A 20,453-nucleotide genomic window follows, 5' to 3' on the forward strand; every position below is an offset into this window, starting at 1 on the left:
GGGGGGGGGGCGGGGACGCAGGGTGCTCTCAGCAGGCTTCCGTGGAGATGTATTAACTCCACAGAGGGATAAGGGCTTCCCACCAGTACTGTCATGAATTATAACTGAGTATGGGAGTGAAGCCTTGGTGTCTGTCTCACAGCAAATATACTGTTCCATTTTCCTGCACAATCACCTTTCACCCTTATAAACTCAAAGCATAGCAAAGCACACTGCTGATATTTAATGGTATCACAGTAGCCTTTTATATGTCTAGAAGGTACACAAGCTTAGCAGATGTGCCCAGTGGTGTAAGTCAGACAATTATAAAATTAAATTTTGGCAAAGTGAAAAAGGAAATCTTTTATGAGCGCTTTGGGTTTCCAATGAAGGATGGTCTTCTGCCAGCCAGGAGCTGCTATCAATGCAGGGGCAGGGATCACACAGAAAAGAAGCTGCCCTCCCAGACATGGAGGGGCCCAAGGAAAAAGCTCCACTTTTGCAAACTTGGCCCTCCTATGGGAAAGCAGTTCCTGGCCAGTTAGTTTCCACTCACTCATTCAATGAAGTTATCAATGAAGGAGACCTGTTATTTTAGGCAGTTTAAAATTTCACCACTATTAAAGGACTCGTTTACCCTGCCTTTCACTCCCGTTTAAAGCCTCGGAGTTGCTGTTCTAAATGACAGCACCGCAAGCACAGCTTTTAAGCACTATTCATCTCGCCGCCACATCTCCGGCTTTTACAGAACACTACTCTCTCTCTCCAATAAGGGGAACTTACTCCTTCATAGCTGCAGGGCAGAGCCTGTTCCAAGCTGTAGATTCGCTGCAAATATAACAATAAAGGATACAAATGTGAATTCCTCTTAAAATACACGTTTGGCTCTGAAGCTGCCTGGCCTTAGCAAACTCGATCAAGAGCAGCCTATCAATCTTTCTCCAAATGCACAGCAGCAGCTCATTTCACCCGGCTGTCCGAGGGATCGCCACATTGATGGATCAGGAAGACGCTGGAATGGATTCTTTGCTCATTTCAGGGGATTTATAGTGGAAGCCCATAATTACTATCTTTCTTACCCTAATTGTCACAACAGCTGGATATGGAAGTGGTATTTCCCAATAGTTAGAGGAAAGTCTGTAAACATAAAGGGTCTATTCTTGCCACTTTGTCTCTACTAATGTGAGGAAACTGATCCATGTGTGGTGCAAACATCTAAAATAGAAACGTGGCAATTCCATGTGCCTCTTTAGATTGCAGAATGTTTTGGAAATTTGGATTTCCGGATCTCTCCAAAGGATCCAACTACAAAGACGCTGAGACAGAGCTCTGTCTTTATGAGACAGTCACATGCAGTCTGTCCTTCCTAATGGAGGCAGATCTTCTGATGCTACGGCAGCAGGCTGTCTTGGCGACATGGAAGATGGCAGGGCCAGCAGAGCCCAGCCAAAGCAGAATGTGGCAGAGGTGATGAACATTTCCAGGGGGTGGGAGGGAGGGGGCTGCAGAACTGGCCACAGTGCTCTTCAGTACACCCTGGCTGGATGCTCCATAAAGCCGCACTGATGGCAGTTTGGAGATGGCCATCTGTCGTCAACTCTGGGCCAGACAAAAAAATAATGTAATGGCAGCTCGCTAACAACAGGGCTGTTTGAGGAGGGAACGAGTCCTAGAATGAAGAGGTGGTGCTCCCTCTTTTAATAGCAAAAACCAGCCATCAATATGAACATCAAGAAATTAATGGATGGAGAATTTTTAAAAACTGAGCTGGGGTGCTGTAGAAACAATTCAAATGCAAATAAAGTGGTTTTAGCTTATTGCAATTACCTTTGTTGCCCTTACTTCAGTCATATTAACCACTTGATTCTTGAAAATTTGACTACCAGGACACATGGTGAAACAGGAAGGGCCAAATTGAGAAAAAGGTGAGCCCAGGTTGTGCCTCCAAGCATGCACACACAGATTAGGCATTTATTGGTACAAAATGGGTAATTGAAAATGCATTTACTCATTTAGTCCAAATGAGTTCATTGTGATAATCGTGCTTATCTTTCTGTATGCTTGCTTAATTTTAGATGCAATTTTATTAAAAGCCAAATAAAACTATCTTACCTTTAGACGCATTATGAATGCTATACAACTGCAACCTCCCTCCTTTGCTTAACAAAACTCTAATCTTTTGCTACTGCATAGATGATGGTGGGGGGGGGGTGTTGGAAGGGAGAAAGAGGAGAATAACAAACTGAGGTTAGCTTAGCCAAGTCCTGTTTGTGTCCTACGTGATTAACTTTCTGCCTTCAATGGTAAGGCCAATCAATCCTGATTGAATTATCCAATATTAACAGCTGAAAGTGATCAAAACTAATGGTGAAAACATAGCACCAATCAATAAATCAATGCAAATGATTCGGTTCCTAGAGATCCGATCAAATAAAAGAGATAGATCAATTTAACCACTGAGCAAATTAAGTGGAAGTTGCTGTAGCACCAATTTACTTCCAAAGCCCTGCAGGCCCACAAAGCAAAGAAATGAGGTGATGTACAAAATGGACCAGTTCCAGAACCACGTGCTCATTTGACACAATTTATACTCCTGTGCATTTTGACGTCTTTGTGATGTGCTTAAGGGCTGTGATTTCAGCCCCAAGAACAAGAGATACACAGGGGCACAGTGGATGTAAGGATGTAAAGAGCAAAGGAATGAGGCCCAGACCATCCCAGGAAGGGGTGGGAATTACAATCCCCCACACTGACTTTCCTCCAAACTGATCAGTATAGGACCCGGATAGGCCAGATCTAGATATGGTGATGCGCAAATATTTCCAACCCAGGGGTCCCAGCAGAACAACACATGATAAGAGGCAAGACAGAACAGGGTTTTGAGTTCTATAGTTTGTGTGGGGATGATAAAAGAAATTTTGGCCTGGTGTGGTGGCTCACGCCTGTAATCCTAGCATTTTGGGAGGCCAAGGAGGGTAGATTGCCTGAGCTCAGAAGTTTGAGACCAGCCTGGGCAACACAGTGAAACCCCATCTCTACTAAAATACACACAAAAAAAGTAGCTGGGTGTGGCAGTGTAAACCTGTAATCCCAGTTACTTGGGAGGCTAGGGCAGGAGAATTGCTTGAACCCAGGAGGCAGAGGTTGCAGTGAGCCAAGATGGCATCATTGCACTCCAGCCTGGGCAACCGAGCAAGACTTTGTCTCAAAAAATAAATAAATAAAACATAAAAATAAAATAAATAAATAAATACATAAATAAAATTTAAGCTCTGTAGGAAATAAAGAGTAAGCCCTTGAAAAATACAAAAAGGTGAGAAAATGGGGATGAGGGTTACTTCCTCTCGATGTGCTGTGAATACACACCCTTTCATTCCTCGTTTACCAAAGAAGATTTCAGCCTCGCTTGGAGGAAAATATGAAAAAATAAACTAAAACAAACTTTTTTCCAAACGACACTCCAATTCTTCTACTTTGTCTTTCGTGGAGGGGTAAAGTAAAACCATTTGTCTTAGCCACACCTCCGTAACTGGATGAAAGGCAGGGTAGTATATTAGCTTGGAATACATTTCTGAAAGCAAGTAGACGTGTTTAGTTTTGTAGTTAGAGGTTAAAAATCAAAACAAAGCCCAAGACTCCTAACCACTCGAAAAGGATGTTTAAAAATAAGAATTTTACCTGGAAACTGATTAACATGAAATTTTGTAATGAGGTATGACTCATTGCCAAATTATTCCAGTAAGCTAGGACAGAGAACTCAGGAAAGTTCTGATATGTCTGAGATAGAGATTTTATTTTCAAATAATGATGAATCTGGATTTTGTTCACTTAGGTCAGGACTAGGAAAGCAGCAAGAAGGTCACAGAGCCAACGTTCAGTGAGTGTCTATTATGTTCTCCGAATTCCATAACCATCCATCCAAACCAGCAGGCGTGCCTCCCACCCGATTCTCCCAGCTGGAGAAGAAACATGTTTTCTTGGAAGATTTATAACAATTGATTACATATTACCTCATATAGTAGCTATTTCTTTGCCTATCTTCTCTTTCCTAGTAGATTGTAAATATATGCCTAATTATTTTAAGTATGCCATAAAGTGGCATCATGGTGAATTTAAAAAGATGGAATAATATATATATTATATATGTATATATATTATATATGTGTGTGTGCGTGTGTGTGTGTGTGTATATATATATATATATATTTTTTTTTCTTCTTGAGACAAGGTCTCTCTCTCTCTTTCTCTCTCTGTCACTCAGGCTGGAGCGCAGTGGTATGATCATGGCTCACTGCAGCCTCAACCTCCCCAGGCTCAGGTGATCCTCCCACCTCAGCCTCCTGAGTACCTGGCACCACAGGCACCTCAACTTGGGTAATTTTTTTTTTTTTTTGGTAGAGACGAGGCTTTCACCATGTTGTCCAAGCTGGTCTCAATCTCTTGGGTTCAAGTGATCCGCCTGCCTCAGCCTCTCAAGTGCTGGGATTACAGGCATGAGCCACTGCGCCTGGCCTATAAGTATTTTTAATAAGTATATTTTCTTAATAATGGCATGGGGACTATAGCAGTATGTAATACAGCATTTGTAATTCTGACTATTAACAAGGACTCCTAAATGCCTCATCATGCATTATTTAATTATTTGAGACAGACTTTGTGTTATACTCACTGAGAAGCTAATTTAGGACCAGTAGCTAAGTTAGCAAGTGACCCAGCAAGCCACTCAATGGGGACAATTCAATGCTGTATTGTTGTCTTATACGTCCCATCCCATATGCAGGAATTCATTTTTCCTTCAGTAATATGACCATAAAACTCAAACACCAGTTAAACTGTGGTGTGAAAATATGCATCAGAAACAGGTGATTTGGTGGAAAAGTGATTGAGAAGAAAATCAAACAGCTATAGTGACAATTACACATTTAAACCTTAGAGATTTCTGAAAGTCTCGGTGTATCCCCCAAATGTCAAATTACTACTGCACTTTGAATGTAGGAAACATTGCACTCATGACTTAATGAAGGGAAGGGCTGGGTATTAAGATAATCTTTGATTCAAAAGGAATTGAAATACTAGACTTTCAGAGCCTAAAGTTCAACTAGACCAATTTCTTCTACCAGTACTGCAGGAATTCCCTCAATCTTCATTAAATTTATAACAAGAAGCCTGACAGAATTTTCTATGTGGACACATCGGGAGAGAGGATGATTTGATCATTGCCATCCAATAGTAGCTTTTCTGGAGGCACCAATTAAACAGCAATTAGTGTACTGAAAGAATGTGGCCTATTCAACAGGATTTTTACAAACACCACTTGCTCACACCTGCATAAACCACTTTGGATACAAATATGCATTGTAGGATATTATTCTTGGACCATACCATCCTCTCTCAAAGTAGCTTCCTTAGGTTCTGCTGAAAAATTTTGAGGTCTATTAGGAAAACATGTGAAACATTGAACACATTCATTCACTTAAAAAATAATAAAATGTCCATTGAGTTGAAATAATGGACTCTTATTCCAAAGCACATATCCTCTCCTGGCAGCATGCTAGGTGGCCTTTGAAGTGTATTAGAATTTCTTGCAAACATGGAGGGAAACTCTACCAAAAGAGAAAGGTTATATCTTGCTACAAATTATATTATATTTTTATGTGTATATATGTATAATGATATAATGTTATATTATATACATTATATAAAATGTATATATATTGCAGAACACTTGGTCAGCAAGGTTTATGGGTTGTGTGATGAACATAACTTCTACACTGGCAAAAAGTGTGACTTAGATTAAATGTTTCATAGAAATAAGGGCTTCATCTGGCCTAAATCTAAAAGGACTTGTGGTTTGTGACGTTCAAAGGATGGTGCCTGAGTGCTTGATCTCCTGAAGATGAACAGTGTATAATGAATTATCTACATTCTGACTGGTTTTGTAGGCAGTGCAAATGAAGGTAACACACCACTATATATATGTGTACATACATAGTATATGTACACACATAGTATATATACACACAAGTACGCATACTTATACATCCCCATAGACATATATATGTGTGTGTGTATATATATATGGTGGCAAGTAATTTTCATTAACATTCCCTCATATATATGTGTATATATATACATATATATGAATTTTATACCTAACAAAGCTCTATTCACAAAAGAATGCTTCATATTTTCAACTGGGTATAAAGTGAAAGAAATGTAAATTATGTATTACGGTCATGAAATCATTTATGTACATTTAAAAGATATCCATAGTGGTGCTGATGGTCAATTCCAGAATGCTTAGCCTAAACTTAACCTATTATTCTCACCTTGATAGAAAAGCCAAATAAATTGTATGCTTTAAAATCTCTAATAGGATTGTAGTTCTTAGGCATTTAGTTTTATAGTCTCTTGTGAAAAGTCCTACTTATTTCTTAACTTTGGTGGCATAAAAAAGTAGATGAGTTCAAGTGGTTTAAAATTTACATTTACTTTGCACACCAAGGCATGAACTACAGTGGGCTGATAAAATGGCTTCATTTTTCTACTCTCTTGTTACTTTGGTTATAGATCCTATTTTCTATTGTCACCTGAATTTTAGAAAATTTTTTTCACTTGTCCCAGGAAAATAACAAAATGTTTCATGGTTTTTGTACACTTACCATCCCATTTTCTATACAGCAAATACAATAAATCAATATTTCAAAATTACATTAATTCCATCCTCTAAGCACTGGTATAAACGCAATTTGGGTAATGAAAGCAAATGCACAGGATCATGAATGCCAAAAGTTAAAATATAAAAATAAAAACACTTTGAAAACTAGAAAGTCAAGTTAACTCTGATCCATTTTTCTTAATGTGTTGAAACTAAAGCCACTGATATTATTGAGGATTTCAGAAAATAGACCCACATAGAGATTCCGATAACTATGAATTATAGCTTTGTGAAATATTGACTGTGTAGTCAATATCTCATCTCAGATGCATAATAATTATCACATACTCACCATAAATACTGTTCTTATCTAGGGAATGATTCACATATTAAACCTGAGTATTTGGATCAAGAGCAAATATATGTAATTTCGAGTTGCAGGATTGGAAATATAAGGCTCACAGTTTTGGATTACAGAGTAAGTCTCTATTTGGCCCAGATCACAATTTGAATGAGTGAGTCAGAAATGTTTTGGCAGATGTTTGACTAAAAAGGTCACAAATACTCAAAAAGAGTTGTGTGTTCTGCACTAAAATTTCTATGCCAGTGGTTCTCAAAGGGTGGTCCAGGGACTTCTGTGGTCTCCTAAACACTTTTGAGAGGTCTGTAAGTTCAAACTATTTTCACAATAATATTAGACGTTATTTGCCCTTTGCACTCTCATTATCTCAAGAGGGTACAGTGAAGTTTTCTCGAGGCTGCCTAACATGTGATGACATCATCTCTCTGACAGCTAATAGAATGTGTGCTTGTATTCTTGTATTTAATAGATTTCTCCATTTTGATTTTTAATATGGAAAATGATAGTAACTCACATAAACCAAAGCCCTTTGTGGTCCTCAATAATTTCTAAGAAGGTAAAGGCATCCTGAGATCAAGGAGTTTGTGACTGGTCTATGCTAATTGTAGAAAAGAGTGACTACTATATGTTCCACATAGAATAAAACTCAAAAATACATCATCATAAAGGAAACCTGGAATCTTGAAGGATGTGATTAATTGCTTCATTTTGTCTGCTCTACAATGGGTCAGAGGCCACTGCTACCATAGTGTTGAGTTCTTTTAACATGTTGAAGGTACTGCCAGGTGAGAATCTACTCATACAGTACAAAAGTGGAAGTTGGTTGCAAACATTTTTGTTTTCAAGAACACTAGATAGGAATCAGTCTCTATAGAAACTCTACAGCTTTGATTTTAAATGATTACTTAATTCTGCCTCACAGTTTACATACTAATTAACAGCATTACTAGGTATTTTGGCCATATCCTTTATAGATTCACAAAACCAAAATGACTTATGCTTTCATACCTATGCAATAAAAATGTAGTATTTTTTCAAACAGAAATTTAGATTATTTTAATAAGATGTATTTTTAAACAATAGTCTAACTTGACCTATCTTCTATATTCAATTCAGGAACAGATGTGACAGAATAGCATTTTTAGAAGTGATACAAAGTAAGACAGTAACTTTAATTTGGATCTACTGACATATTATATCAACTAAATGGGCTCACCCATTCTTCCTTATATTTTGTATTTCATCTCCTTAACTTATTATTTGTTCACTTTTAGAATGATAACTGAGAAGATAAACTGCAAATTCCTTATTTTGACATATAACTCACATAAATCTCATTTCATCAGAGCCCAAGGAAGCACAAAGTGGCCCCAGGACCCATTGTGGGATGGAAGACTGAGGAATGGATGGGCTCCAAGTCCCTCAGTCTTGCCTCTCCCAGGTCAACCAGATCAGCTGTTTATTTGGTTCAGGGATTCAACGTGAAAATTAACTGCAACCCTCATTTTAGGCTAAATACCTGTGTTGTTAATAATAATACTCATAATAACAGAATAATTTTCAGTTCGACTCTATTCTCCTCCACGGGAACCAACAAGATCGAACAAAAGCATGTTACTTTCAGATCATTTCATCAGAAAAATAAGGATAAGACATTATACCCATTTTCAAGGTGAAGTAACATTAAAAATAAGTTATTTTCCTTTTATAATAGGTGATATTTCTGGAATACAATCTAGGTCTCTGACTCATTTTTTAAAAACTACCAGTCTATACCTAAGAATAATAAAAATAACCAAATCTTCCTATGTTTATATCTTATATCCATACCCATCATTTCACTGTATAACAGCCTGTAAGTGTGATGTTTATTTCTTCATATCTGAGGTTCAGAGGACTTACAGACCAAGATTAGTCACACATTAATCAAGTGGACCACTCAAGGCTAGATTCAATGTCTTTGGGTGCAAAATTTTCAACTATAAGGCTTTGGTTAAGTAATACTTACTCTATTCCATTAAATGGAAGATATACATACTGGACAAGAGTAGATTTCTTTCTTTTCTTCCTCTCTCCCTTCCAGTTTTAAGCCCCTCAGGACAACAATAACCTGGACATCCACCCAGCTTGGAGCCCAGTGGGAACAGAACATGAATAAAACAGGATTTGGGAGAATGAGTCATGACAAGCGAGGTGAATGATCCCACAGTCCAATAAACCTGACCCCTAAGTCTATCACACTGGGTCAGAAGGTCCAATTATAGGTCTGTTCTAGTTCTTTTTATGATTGACAGCAGCCAGAGGCAAAATTACTTTGGTGTCTATTAATCCAGGCTCTAATTTTCCCTTTGCCCCAACACACACAAAGCATCATGGTGGCCCAGGGTGAGTGATACTGTGAATCCAGATTTAAAATGCCCCTGTTTCCTATAAGAATAGCAACTGAGTTCAATCCCAGTCCTCTTCATGAGGACATTACCTGCAGCTCTGTTTGGAAGAAAAACTTCTGTGGACATTGTGTACAGTCATAGATCTTGTCTTCTTGTCCATGGGCAGAGAAAATATGCTGCTGCAACTTGTTTGCTTGAACAAATACTGAAATGATAAAAGAACGGTGAACTTGGGTTATTTTGTTTCCGAAATGCCCTCAGTCAATGACTCCGCGTGAACAGCACGCCTCCCAGGTGTGACTTACTGCTGGAGACCTGGGGAGAGCTGAGTCACATGTGCTCATGGTTGGGTCTCTGGCTTTTGTTAAGATGCACTCTACAGAGCACCTAATTCAACCCAAACAGCTCCAAAGTAAAGGTTTATGGAGGCCCTGCTCCCTATAAATCTTTAAAAAATAAAGCCGAAAACTGTCAAATGCATAGCTCTGTCTCAACAGAAATGACTCCTATTTCTCAGCAACCCACAGGTTAAGAAATCATAGATGCCAAAACCCTGTTTATTGTGTTTGCCTAAAGTTATAGCTAGCAAACAGTTCTCTATTTAAATGTGTTAATGCTAAAAATCATATCCCACAGCTACTCTGGGGCACTGTCTATAAATGTGAAACAGAATGGCAGGTAAATTCTCTTTGGATACTTTAAGATCAACTCAGCCTACACACTGAATGCAAGGGTTTCAATAATATAAACATGTTCAATTTTAATGACTACAAAACAAGGCCCTAAGACTGTGTAACAGTTTACCTAGGAGACATACTATTAATAATTAAATTGTATATGCCAGAGGCAGTGTTTGGGTTGGCAGAACTGACTTCTGATGGATGCCTGGTGCACTGTGACCTAAAAAAGTTTGCATCTACAATATTAATCTGTATAGGCAGGGAAAGGATTTATTAAAGATGTTGGCATTTGACTTTGACTCCATTCTAATCATTAAAATTATTCTAATTGCCAGCCAACCTAAAATATTAGAATATTGTTCTTGTGAGTCATACATTTTAATCGCATTTCTCATTACCTTAAAAAAACTGCTCAGATTTCCTTTCCCACCTAACACACTTTATATTGGAAGGGTTTTAAAAAAAATTTTTTTTCTAAATTACTTCAAGATACACTAAAACAATTCAGGTCTGTCTGCAGAGAAAATGCAGACTGTGTACCATTAATGCATTTTTGTCTCTTTATCCATATCAACAAGAAGAAATGAGGTTTTTACACAGATTTGCAGCTAATCTGCATATAACTCAATACATTTTATGAGGCTTCTGGCTACAACATGAAAGACCTATTTTATTAGGGGTCTTAGTTGTGAGGTGACCTATGACCCAGTCCTCCTTTATGAAGACTTACAAGCTTTTATAAAGAACCCAGACTCTTGACTCGTTGTGTCTTAAGATATATACTACTGATGGTAAACCACAGCAGTATATGTTTTTAAGTATAAACCTGGAAGAATAAAAAGAGTTCCAAAAGAAGGATGAAAAGTGGCTGATGGAATTATTGAATGAAGGAGCCAAACAGGCAACTGTTGAAGGCAGAGCCATCAACGTACCAGGTAGTAATTGTGCTAACTGTACAATGAACATGGCCCCTCTCCTTTTATTTTATCACAGAACAGAAATCTATAGGCTGAGTTCAGTGAAGGTAAATAATCAATGCTTGGAATTTTGCTCTGCAAACAAAGAAGTCAATTTTGAGAGAAGGATATATTCCCCCTCCTCCAACAAATAAAAAGGCAACATAGCTTGAGGGGCTTAACCAGAGTCCAAAACACATGCAAAATAATCACAGAGGATTTTCTAAAATAACTTTGTCATTGTTAGGGGAATACCAGAAATGTGTGTGATCATATTTCAACCCCCAAGGGCTTCAAATGAAAGTTTCAGCTTTACTTTTTTTTTTCCTGCTAAAAACTATAATGCTATCATATCTGTTAGAATGTTTCTTCTTAAAAGTGTAAATGGAGATCAACTTCTACTCTAAAAATCCAATTTCATAGGCAATAAATGCCTCATCTAATCTGTTTTCTATGTCAGATAATTTGGGGTGAGTTTTAACAGTTTGTATTTCTGGTGGAGAATGTTACGAAATTCTCCATGTTTAAGTAGCAGACATGTGCTGACAACAAGGCTGCACTTTTAGTTGAACATCTTGTCATTAAAAAGCAGCTCTGTGCAGGGAGCCTTACCCTTGGTAACCTTTAACATCGAGAGAAAAAAAAAAAAAGTGAACACAACATGTATGTAGTTTTCCAAATGGAAAAGTGCAAACTTCTGAGAGAACTTGAAATGCCATTTGTTCATCCTGACAGTTAACCTTCCTGCTCATGTGAGCCTTTAAGTAGGCTGCGATCAATAATGCTAATAAAGCAGAAATCAAACATCTTCCCCCCAAATTGAACTGAAGTCATGTCTGTAAAAGGCTATAGCAGTGGGAAGTAATGCTTTGGTAGGAAAGACATGATGTGGCCATCAGCCTCTCCTGTGTCTTCCTGAAATAATCTTCCCACCTGTAAAGCAGACTGGACACTTGAAGGTGCCTCCCATCCCTTCGAAGCTGTGCTCTATCAGGTGGCACTGGAGTTTGGCAGGAGAGTCAAAGGTCTGGCTGCAGAGTTTGCATTCATGGTTCAGTCCTTCATCTGTCAAGGAAAACACATGAACAGAAATGGTGAAAACCTGTCATATCTTTAATACACTAGAGAGTTATCTTTAATTGCATATATTAAACTATTTCCATCACCTAATATACATATGTAGTAGCATATATGGTTTCTGGTTATTTCACATTATTCATGAGTTTATATCAATTTAAAACAGTTTTATTTAAAATCCAAAGATAATCGGAAGTCAGATTTTATCTTAGGGCTAATGCATTTTATTAAACTTTTAAAATATAATTGGTATGTCAATAATGAGACATTTCCTTTTCTCTAATTACCATGATATTCTGGGCTCTGTATTTCCAAAGTCCTAAAATAAAAGAGTGTGGACAGCTTCTTCCTCAGTGATTCTCCTCTGGCTTATCTAGAAGGTCCTGGAAGTGTCTATTTCTAACCATAGGTCTTCAGTAGTATTCAGTTGATCAAACTATCTTTTTCTATTTCCAAGAATTTCTGGCAATTTTGAAGTATCATCAATAGGACAGTCTCTTACAAATGCCCTTTTCTCTGCTTCGCACCTCTAGTCTCCCATAGTCTTCCTAGTTCATCTCTCCCTTAACTCTGTAAGATAGTTTCAATTTTACCCCCAGAACCAGACTCTGCCTCTGTTTCTCCAAAGCACTTTTGTGACCTCCAGGCTCACTTGACTAGCCCTGAATTTTTTTGGATATCTTAAGAACGAGAGGGCAGAAAAATATTTTGATGTCATAACATTGCTATATAAAGTGGAGAGTTTTGTTACACATAGACACTGTTATTTTAAACATTTATGGATTTTAAACATTTAAAGTTAAAATTTAAAATTTAAGGATTTAAAATGTAAGGATTACCCTAACTTATTTCATTGTGCAATTGTAAGATATAAAAAACTGGGGGCACTAGAGCTAGCAGCCTAGCTAACACTGACTTAGTGTTTGCTGTGTTTCAGAACTGCTCAGAGACACGAATTCATTTAATTGCCCTTAAACCCTATGAGAACAACTACTATTAGTCTCATTTCACAGATGAGAAAAATGAGGCACAGAGAGTTTAAGTAACTTTGCTCTGAGTCACAAGGACTCATAATTGGAAGAGCCAGAACTTGAACGCAGGCAGTCTAGATTCAAACCTGGGCACTCTGTCCTCAGGGGCCATATCTTAGTAGATATGGTGGGGCACACATCCACTACTTCCAAGACTACTTATTAAAGGGTAGAGGCTGCATTTTAACCTGGCTTGTTATCACATTATACTTTTATATTCTCCTATTAGCAAAGATTAAAAAACGCTACTAAGATATTCTAGGTCTAGGGAATGAAAGACGTCGTCACAGTATAAGGGTAACAAGTCTACACCGCAGTTATTTGCTTTCATTCAAAGACAATATGCATGTGTAAGTCCTTCGCCAGCTGATATTACTGGCAATACCAAGTCCCAATTACAAAGTGAGTTATTATTAGCTAACTAGGAGTAAAATCACTCTATTTGTATTCCTAATCTTTCTTCACATACAAGTATGAGTCTTTAGAAGCAGAGGATTGGAATTTGTAAAAAGAGAAGCAAAGTACTAATTAAGCCACCCAGTACTGTCTACATTTCACAAGAGATAAAAACCTGCTCTGTATCTGGGTGGCACAGTAAATTCCTTGATTATAATTATGTAAGAAGGAGTTTAATTGTGCATACTGACATGACAAGGGGTTACACAAAAAGCTTTAGGGATTATATAAGATCAAGGTTTTTTCATCTGTTTCTTTCTTTTTTTTAAATCCTGAAGTCACCAAAAAATTTCCAGATTTTAGACGTTAAGAAATATAAAAAACACTATTTATTGTAAGAAATTGGATTGGCAAGTTAATCTTCAGAAATACTTGCTAACTTTAAAAGTTCTCTATTTCCTTAATGCTACATACCTTTATTTTGAATAGTAAGAAGGTTACTAAGGGTTTTCATCCCCTTTTAAAATTATGTGGGTTTTGCACAAGAACCAAGAGATGGCCTATGGGTATAAGCTGATATACACTTGTTCCAGAATTTTAAAACTTGCAATAGGTGTGATGTAACATAATAGATCTGGCAGGTTTTCCCGGGGATAACGATTGACTGTCACATGAGCATAAAGTGAATTATGCACATTAGGATGCTCTGTAATGTAATATTACCTTTCTTGACTATGAGTATTTTGTTTGGAAAATAAGAGAAGGAAAATAAATAAGACGCATGTACATGAGTGCAAGGAAAATGTACTCATTCATTTTTATGTATTTCTTCCCCAAAGAAAAGAGAAGTTGCATCCCAAAATGTTAAATAACCCAAATGCGGTCAAGTGAATTCACAAAAAGGTGATACGCAGGCATAAAGGTATTTACGCCTTATTAGTGCATACTTATTTTCTACATATTCTGTCTTTTATTTGTGAAAGCACTAAGTGACAGCAACAGTAACAATCACATCTAGCATTTTCAGAACTCTTTTTATAGCTTAAAAGTCCATTGTAATGTTAAAAAAAAAAGTTGGAAGTTCTACCTGCCTTTTATTTTTAAGTTACACCGTGAGGTCTTTCCCAATAAACTGATCTCCTAGTTATTTCCACAGGACAGAAAATATATATGAATTGTTACACAGCACACTATAAGATGAGCAAAAGCCAATACGCTCTCAGGTAGATGTTGAGAGTCCCCCCTTTTCTCTCACCTTTGTTCATTGCCCTAATCCCCCCATCTTCACACTGGCTTACTACCTCAAGTTCAAATGTATAATGAGAAGGAGAGATAGTAACACAAAACATTCTTACAACTTGTTAATATAATTCATTCTGTATTTTTTTTAATTGAGGGCAGCACAGGTGGTAACAGAAAACAAAACTTACTTATAATAAGAATTCCAAAAGTTTATCTTTATTCAGAGTCCTTAACTCTTCTCTTCTAATTCCACATTTACCTTTGTATGGCTGAGAGCCATGTCTGACTTTTCAAAGAATTTCTGAAAACCCTTAGAATTGGGGGGGATCTGGCTGAGTTCAACCCCATTTCTTTTCAAAACTGAGCTTCTCTCCTTTCTTCCCCCATCTGGTATTAGGTAGTAAAGAACAGTAAATGTAACTGCTGTTTTATTTTAAAGCCAGTGTTCTTGATGTGATACTATCAGCACCCCTACTCAGGATTCTGCCCACAAAGCATAACCTGAATTGTGCCTTTCCCCTCCTCTTCCTAAAGGTGCCAAAAGCTTAAAAAATTCAATCAAAATAACCATTTCTGCTCTCTGGAAAGGTAGCAGCTGACAGTAATTGGATAATACAGTCTGACTCATTTGTTAAAAAGAGATTCAGAGTCAATTGATTTAATAACCATTACAATATTCCATTAAGGATATAATAGGCTAGTACAGCCCTATTTTTTAATTAAGAATTATAGATGGGATCTTCGAATGAAACTTCTAGATTTTTCTTCTCCTTTTGCTTATCTATATTCTCCAGATTTTCTACAATGAGCACAATTTGCCTTGTAGGTTACTTTGAAATTAAAAGACAGAGGAAAAAACCTACCCTTTCTATACCCTATTAATGAAGATTGATTACAACACTGAAATTTTGCTAGCTAAAAGTTAGATAGGAAATGAGTAATATTATGAAGTATAGAAAAACTCCAGTTTTGCCCAATTAAACTTAAAAGTTTTCTAGCCCACTATGTGCAAAAACAAAAGTTAGCAAGAGGAAAGGGAGAAAGAGGTATCAGAATGCAATTTAGCTGTATGAGCAAACATGGAGCTTTCTGTATGAGCCTGTATCTTTCCAGAACACATGGAATGCCCCTCTCTGTTGGATACTGAGGGAAGTGTATGTGCCTAGCAATGGGGGTCCAATGTCAGAGTGGGACCTTTACCATTGAGAACATGCTGGAAGCCAGCAACTTCCTGTCTTGGTCACCCACTAGAAGGCATGACCAAAGCTACTCTAAGCATAATTGAGAAATCATTTCACATGTATAGAAATTTCAGCTAAAATAATTATTTCCATTTGTTAATCTTCATTTAACTGTGAACATAAATGTAAACAGGAATCAAGTCTACATAAAAGAGACTGATGCTAATGTAAATATTTACTCCAATATTAAATGTTTCAAAGGAAAGCGTCTGCATACATAATTGGACTACAACCTCCCTGACTTAGTAGGAAACGTGATAATCACTTACAAAATTTTGTGCTCTAAGAAAACCATCTGCTTGTCTAAAGCCAGTTCAAAGACGAGTGACAACTTCTGTACCTCCAATTTATACAACCTGGACCTACGTAACTATTTATTAGCCTGTTTTATAACAGAAGAAATATTAGTTACCATTTGGATGCTCAAGCACAGGTTTAAATTGTGAGCTCCAAGGTGGCAATTGTTAGTTTAACTCAAGACACTGACATTTCAATATAAGCTTTAAACAAGAGAAACCCTTTAAGCAGCCTCCAGACTGTGTGTCCCATGTTTATACTCCTTTTCCTTCAATAAAAACAAAAATCTAGAGTGGCTACAAGCAAATGTTCAGTGGCTGACTTACATACAGCTGTTATCCCAGGAATCACTGGGGGACCCCTTATACCGTCTGATCAACACTACAGCCATTACTGAGGGCCAATTTGTAACAGTTTATAAGTAGAACTCCTTCTCCCTTTTACCCTCGAGACTGGCCAGAAGGATCCTCCAGCCTCTTCCACTGCATAAATCTATAGGCTAAAGTCCACAGATATAAACCCCTCCTGCTATATCATCATGTGGCCAGGGCCATACTTAAAAGCTCTGATCTGAGTGGGAGTAAACTCTGCCCTCAGAATCCAAACAGAGGAATCAAATGCCCTACAGTTGTAACTTATCCAGTTCGAATGTGTGTTACCACTATATCCTCACATATATTTTTAAATCCAAGAAAACTATGCCCTAACCCAATTCCCAACCCCCGACCCTTTACTTTGCTTCTCCTCTTCCCTGAGTTAATTTCCAAGCACACATTTATAAGCTAAGGGTCCGAGGAGTAACAAAGAAAAGCCATACATGACAAAACTCACCCCTCGGCTACGTTGGCTCGCCCTAGAAACCAGGAGTAGAAAAATAGGCAGACTGCAGCGTAATTTGCCATGCACACAGCCATCACATTCTTTCTAGGGCCATAGCACTCGGCCACGATAATTTGTTGTATTATATACAGCACATATTTCACGACTGTAACATAAATACACTGAGGTGCTAATTTGGCAATGGAGACTATGACTTAGGCTTCAAAGTCTGCCAGTAGATTAGTCATTAAGCCCCCAACATAAGGCAGAATTTCAGAGTACTGAATATTGTGTGAACGTTTTTTCTCATACCAGTTAAAAAGTTCTGCCCTTATTTTTTTTTTTTTTTTTTGAACAGGTTGCCATGAAAATGAATGCCTGAAGACCGACGCTAGCACCTTCTAGGAGTTTTGTCACTGGCAATATGGGAGTGTCTGCCACTGTCAGTATTTCTATGCCACGTGAGAGAGGAACAGGAGACACAGGCATGAGACTCTTACAAGAAGAGGAAGAGGACACTGGGGCATGAGGAAATGAGCTCCAGGTTCCTGGACCCTGACTGCGTGCACAAAGTTGCCTAACCCTTAGGTATCTCAAGAAGAGCCGCAGGATACACCTCCTGTGTGCCTCAGTCAGAATCTCACTTCCGGGAGATCCACAGGTGCAAGCTTACCTTAACTCAGTTACTGGCTGTTTTCAGCCAATGGTCTAAAGGTTACAATGCTTTTGGACTTTATAAGCAAAGCCACTGATATTGCCACTGTTATTTCCTGCCTTGAACTTCTCATTATCAGCAGGGCTGGAGCAGGAAATGATTCAACTGGGGTAGGCTGCATGGTACCCAGCAGATTTTAAAGAGCCCAGGGGCTGCCTAGAGCCCCATAAACACCAGCAGCTTGGAAACTAGCAGGAGGTCCAGGTGGGTAGGGAGAGGAGAGGCAGGCAGTGGGAGTTCAGATGCTCTGAGATGCAATATCGTCCAATTCCTTGGCTATTATTATAGGTTGTGTGAAGTACTTATTAGAATATTCTCATGTAGGAGAAAACATTGGGATGTTGTTCAAACAATAAACAGTAAAACAAATAGCCTACCAAAAAAGGTAGCTTTCCTTCAACTGTGGGGGCTCAGCAGTGGTATTTTGGCACAAGTAGGGCATGGGGATAACCGCACAGACTACAGTGCCTTTCAAACCTGGCCAGTACATTAGCTCCTCTAGTTCTTTCTTTTCTTCTTTACATTCTGAATCTAACATGGACCCCGCAGCTGAAGTCTCAGAGAAAACATGGTGCCTACAGATAGCTTTAAAGGCAAAACTTTGCCCTCAAGTTTTTTTTTTTTTTAAATTAAAACAAACAAACAGCAAACACCAGTTTTGGAAGGGCACTGATAAACTCACTTTGATTTCTCCTCTCCCAGTTCCAAGAAGAAGATTGTTAACCAAGAAAAGAAGAAAGTAGTGGATGTTTCTTAGCAAATATTCTGGAAAAGGCAAGGGCAGGGATAAGGACGGGAGTGAGGACTGAGACCAACTAAGTCTGAAGTATGTCCTCCAGGTTTGATTAGATATTGGAGTTGCTTTTAAACAACTTGGATGTTGTGTAACGCTCTGACTTCAGTATATGCCACTGTGTTCCACTGAAAAGGATCCAGTTCACTTGAACAGTCAGTTTTCCCCCTCATTTATACCCACTTGAATATAGGAGAATACATTTTTTCTTTCAAAAATTTTTTGCCACCTAATCGTTAGTGCTGTTCTGTTATCTGACTTGAAAGACAGTTTGTGAGCACGCAAATACAAGTATAAAACATTTGTGTCCATTTCACATAACAGACTAGATGAATGGAATGATTGAAGACAGCAGTGTTTCCAATTCAGCAATGCATTTCAGTTTTTGCCTTGCCTACAAAGAGTGGTGGGTGGCAACCCAGACCATCTCAATGCCATGAGAGTGCTGAGAACTAAGTTTGGGGTTTTCACCTATTCTTGCTACAGTGCAAGTTCCAGGAGGGCAAGGGTGTTTGTCTGTTTTGCTCATTGATGTACACGAAGTACCTAGAACAGTACATGCATGGCTCATAGCTGGAACTCAATAAATATTTATTTATTGAGGGAAATAACTACTTAGCAAATCCTAGACTTAATTTCATTAGAATAAAATGCCAAGAATGATGGTAAAACAGTATCTATTGTTTGTCAGTTGAGTTTCAAAATTTTGCTCCATTCCCTTGTGCATTAAGCTCTGTGCATATAACACAGTGGACTAGCAAAATCTACCTTAACAGTGCTCGGCTTCATTATTTCCTGAAATAAGATGAAAATATTCTGGCAAATAAAGCATTAGCAAAGTAGCTATCTAATTTGCCAACTTATCCCTGGCAAGAAATTGATGAGTCAAAACTTATCCCTTATTTCCAGAAGAAAAATATTATGATGTATCTTGTATCTGAAATACCAAAAAGTGCCATATCAAAGAAGGGATAATTGCCTTTTATTTGTCCCAAGACATAGAGAAGGCTCTATACCACACATCCATGATCCATAAACAATTTTTATTAATTGTCTGTATTCTCATGTTACAAAGCTCCATTCTTTTAACCAATTGGTTACATCGGATGTGTGTACTTACTATACTCTTTGTTTAAAATGTCTCTTGTTTGATATCAAATACCTTCTATTAATGCCCTTACATCTGGGACTTCCGGCAGTAGTGGAAATACAGGTATATTTACCTTTGAGTACTGTACAAAACCCCCACAAATTGGTAAGATCGAAAGAGGATAGTTCATGCAGCATAAACTAAATGTAACCTGCTTTAAAGTTTAATCTATTGGGAAAACATCTTTGAGAACTGAGACAGTGCAAGAGTCAATATTAATTCCACACAGCGGGGGCCCCGCAACACGAGCCATGTGCTGGACACGGCACTCATCAGGCATGTTTTCCTGTTGCTGTGCTGAGTTTATGGCAAGGGTCAGGACCTTTTCTTTCTTTATTTCTGTTTTTTTTTTTTTTTTTTTTTTTTTTTGGTTTCAGAATCTGTTATTGGTCTATCCAGGGATTCAACTTCTTCCTGGTTCAATCTTGGAAGAGTATATGTGTCCAGAATTTATGTGTTCATTTCTTCTAGATTTTCTAGTTTATTTGCTTAGAGGTGTTTATTGTATCCTCTAATGGTTGTTTTGTACTTCTGTGGGGTCAGTGGTGATATTCCCTTTATTGTTTTTTATTGTGTCTACTATGTAGCCAACAAACATATGAAAAAAAGCTCAACATCACTGATCATTAGAGAAATGAGCATCAAAACTACATTGAGATGCCATCTCA

General features: G+C 37.9%; 1 protein-coding gene across 2 annotated transcripts in view; it reads right to left on the minus strand.

Moving 5' to 3' along the window:
* The window catches only part of ZNF521 (zinc finger protein 521), a 294,200-nt gene that overhangs the window by 18,317 nt on the left and 255,430 nt on the right, over positions 1 to 20,453 (minus strand). For both annotated transcript variants that reach the window (XM_017884020.1, XM_017884018.1), the window contains exons 5-6: positions 11,958 to 12,089; positions 9,478 to 9,593 (exon numbers count right to left, since the gene is read on the minus strand). In XM_017884020.1, coding sequence (XP_017739509.1) covers positions 9,478 to 9,593; positions 11,958 to 12,089 — 248 coding nt within the window. The remainder of the gene's footprint in view (positions 1 to 9,477; positions 9,594 to 11,957; positions 12,090 to 20,453) is intronic.

Source organism: Rhinopithecus bieti, unplaced genomic scaffold (genome assembly GCF_001698545.2).
Source record: "Rhinopithecus bieti isolate Rb0 unplaced genomic scaffold, ASM169854v2 scaffold_13577, whole genome shotgun sequence".
Lineage (NCBI taxonomy): Eukaryota > Metazoa > Chordata > Mammalia > Primates > Cercopithecidae > Rhinopithecus > Rhinopithecus bieti.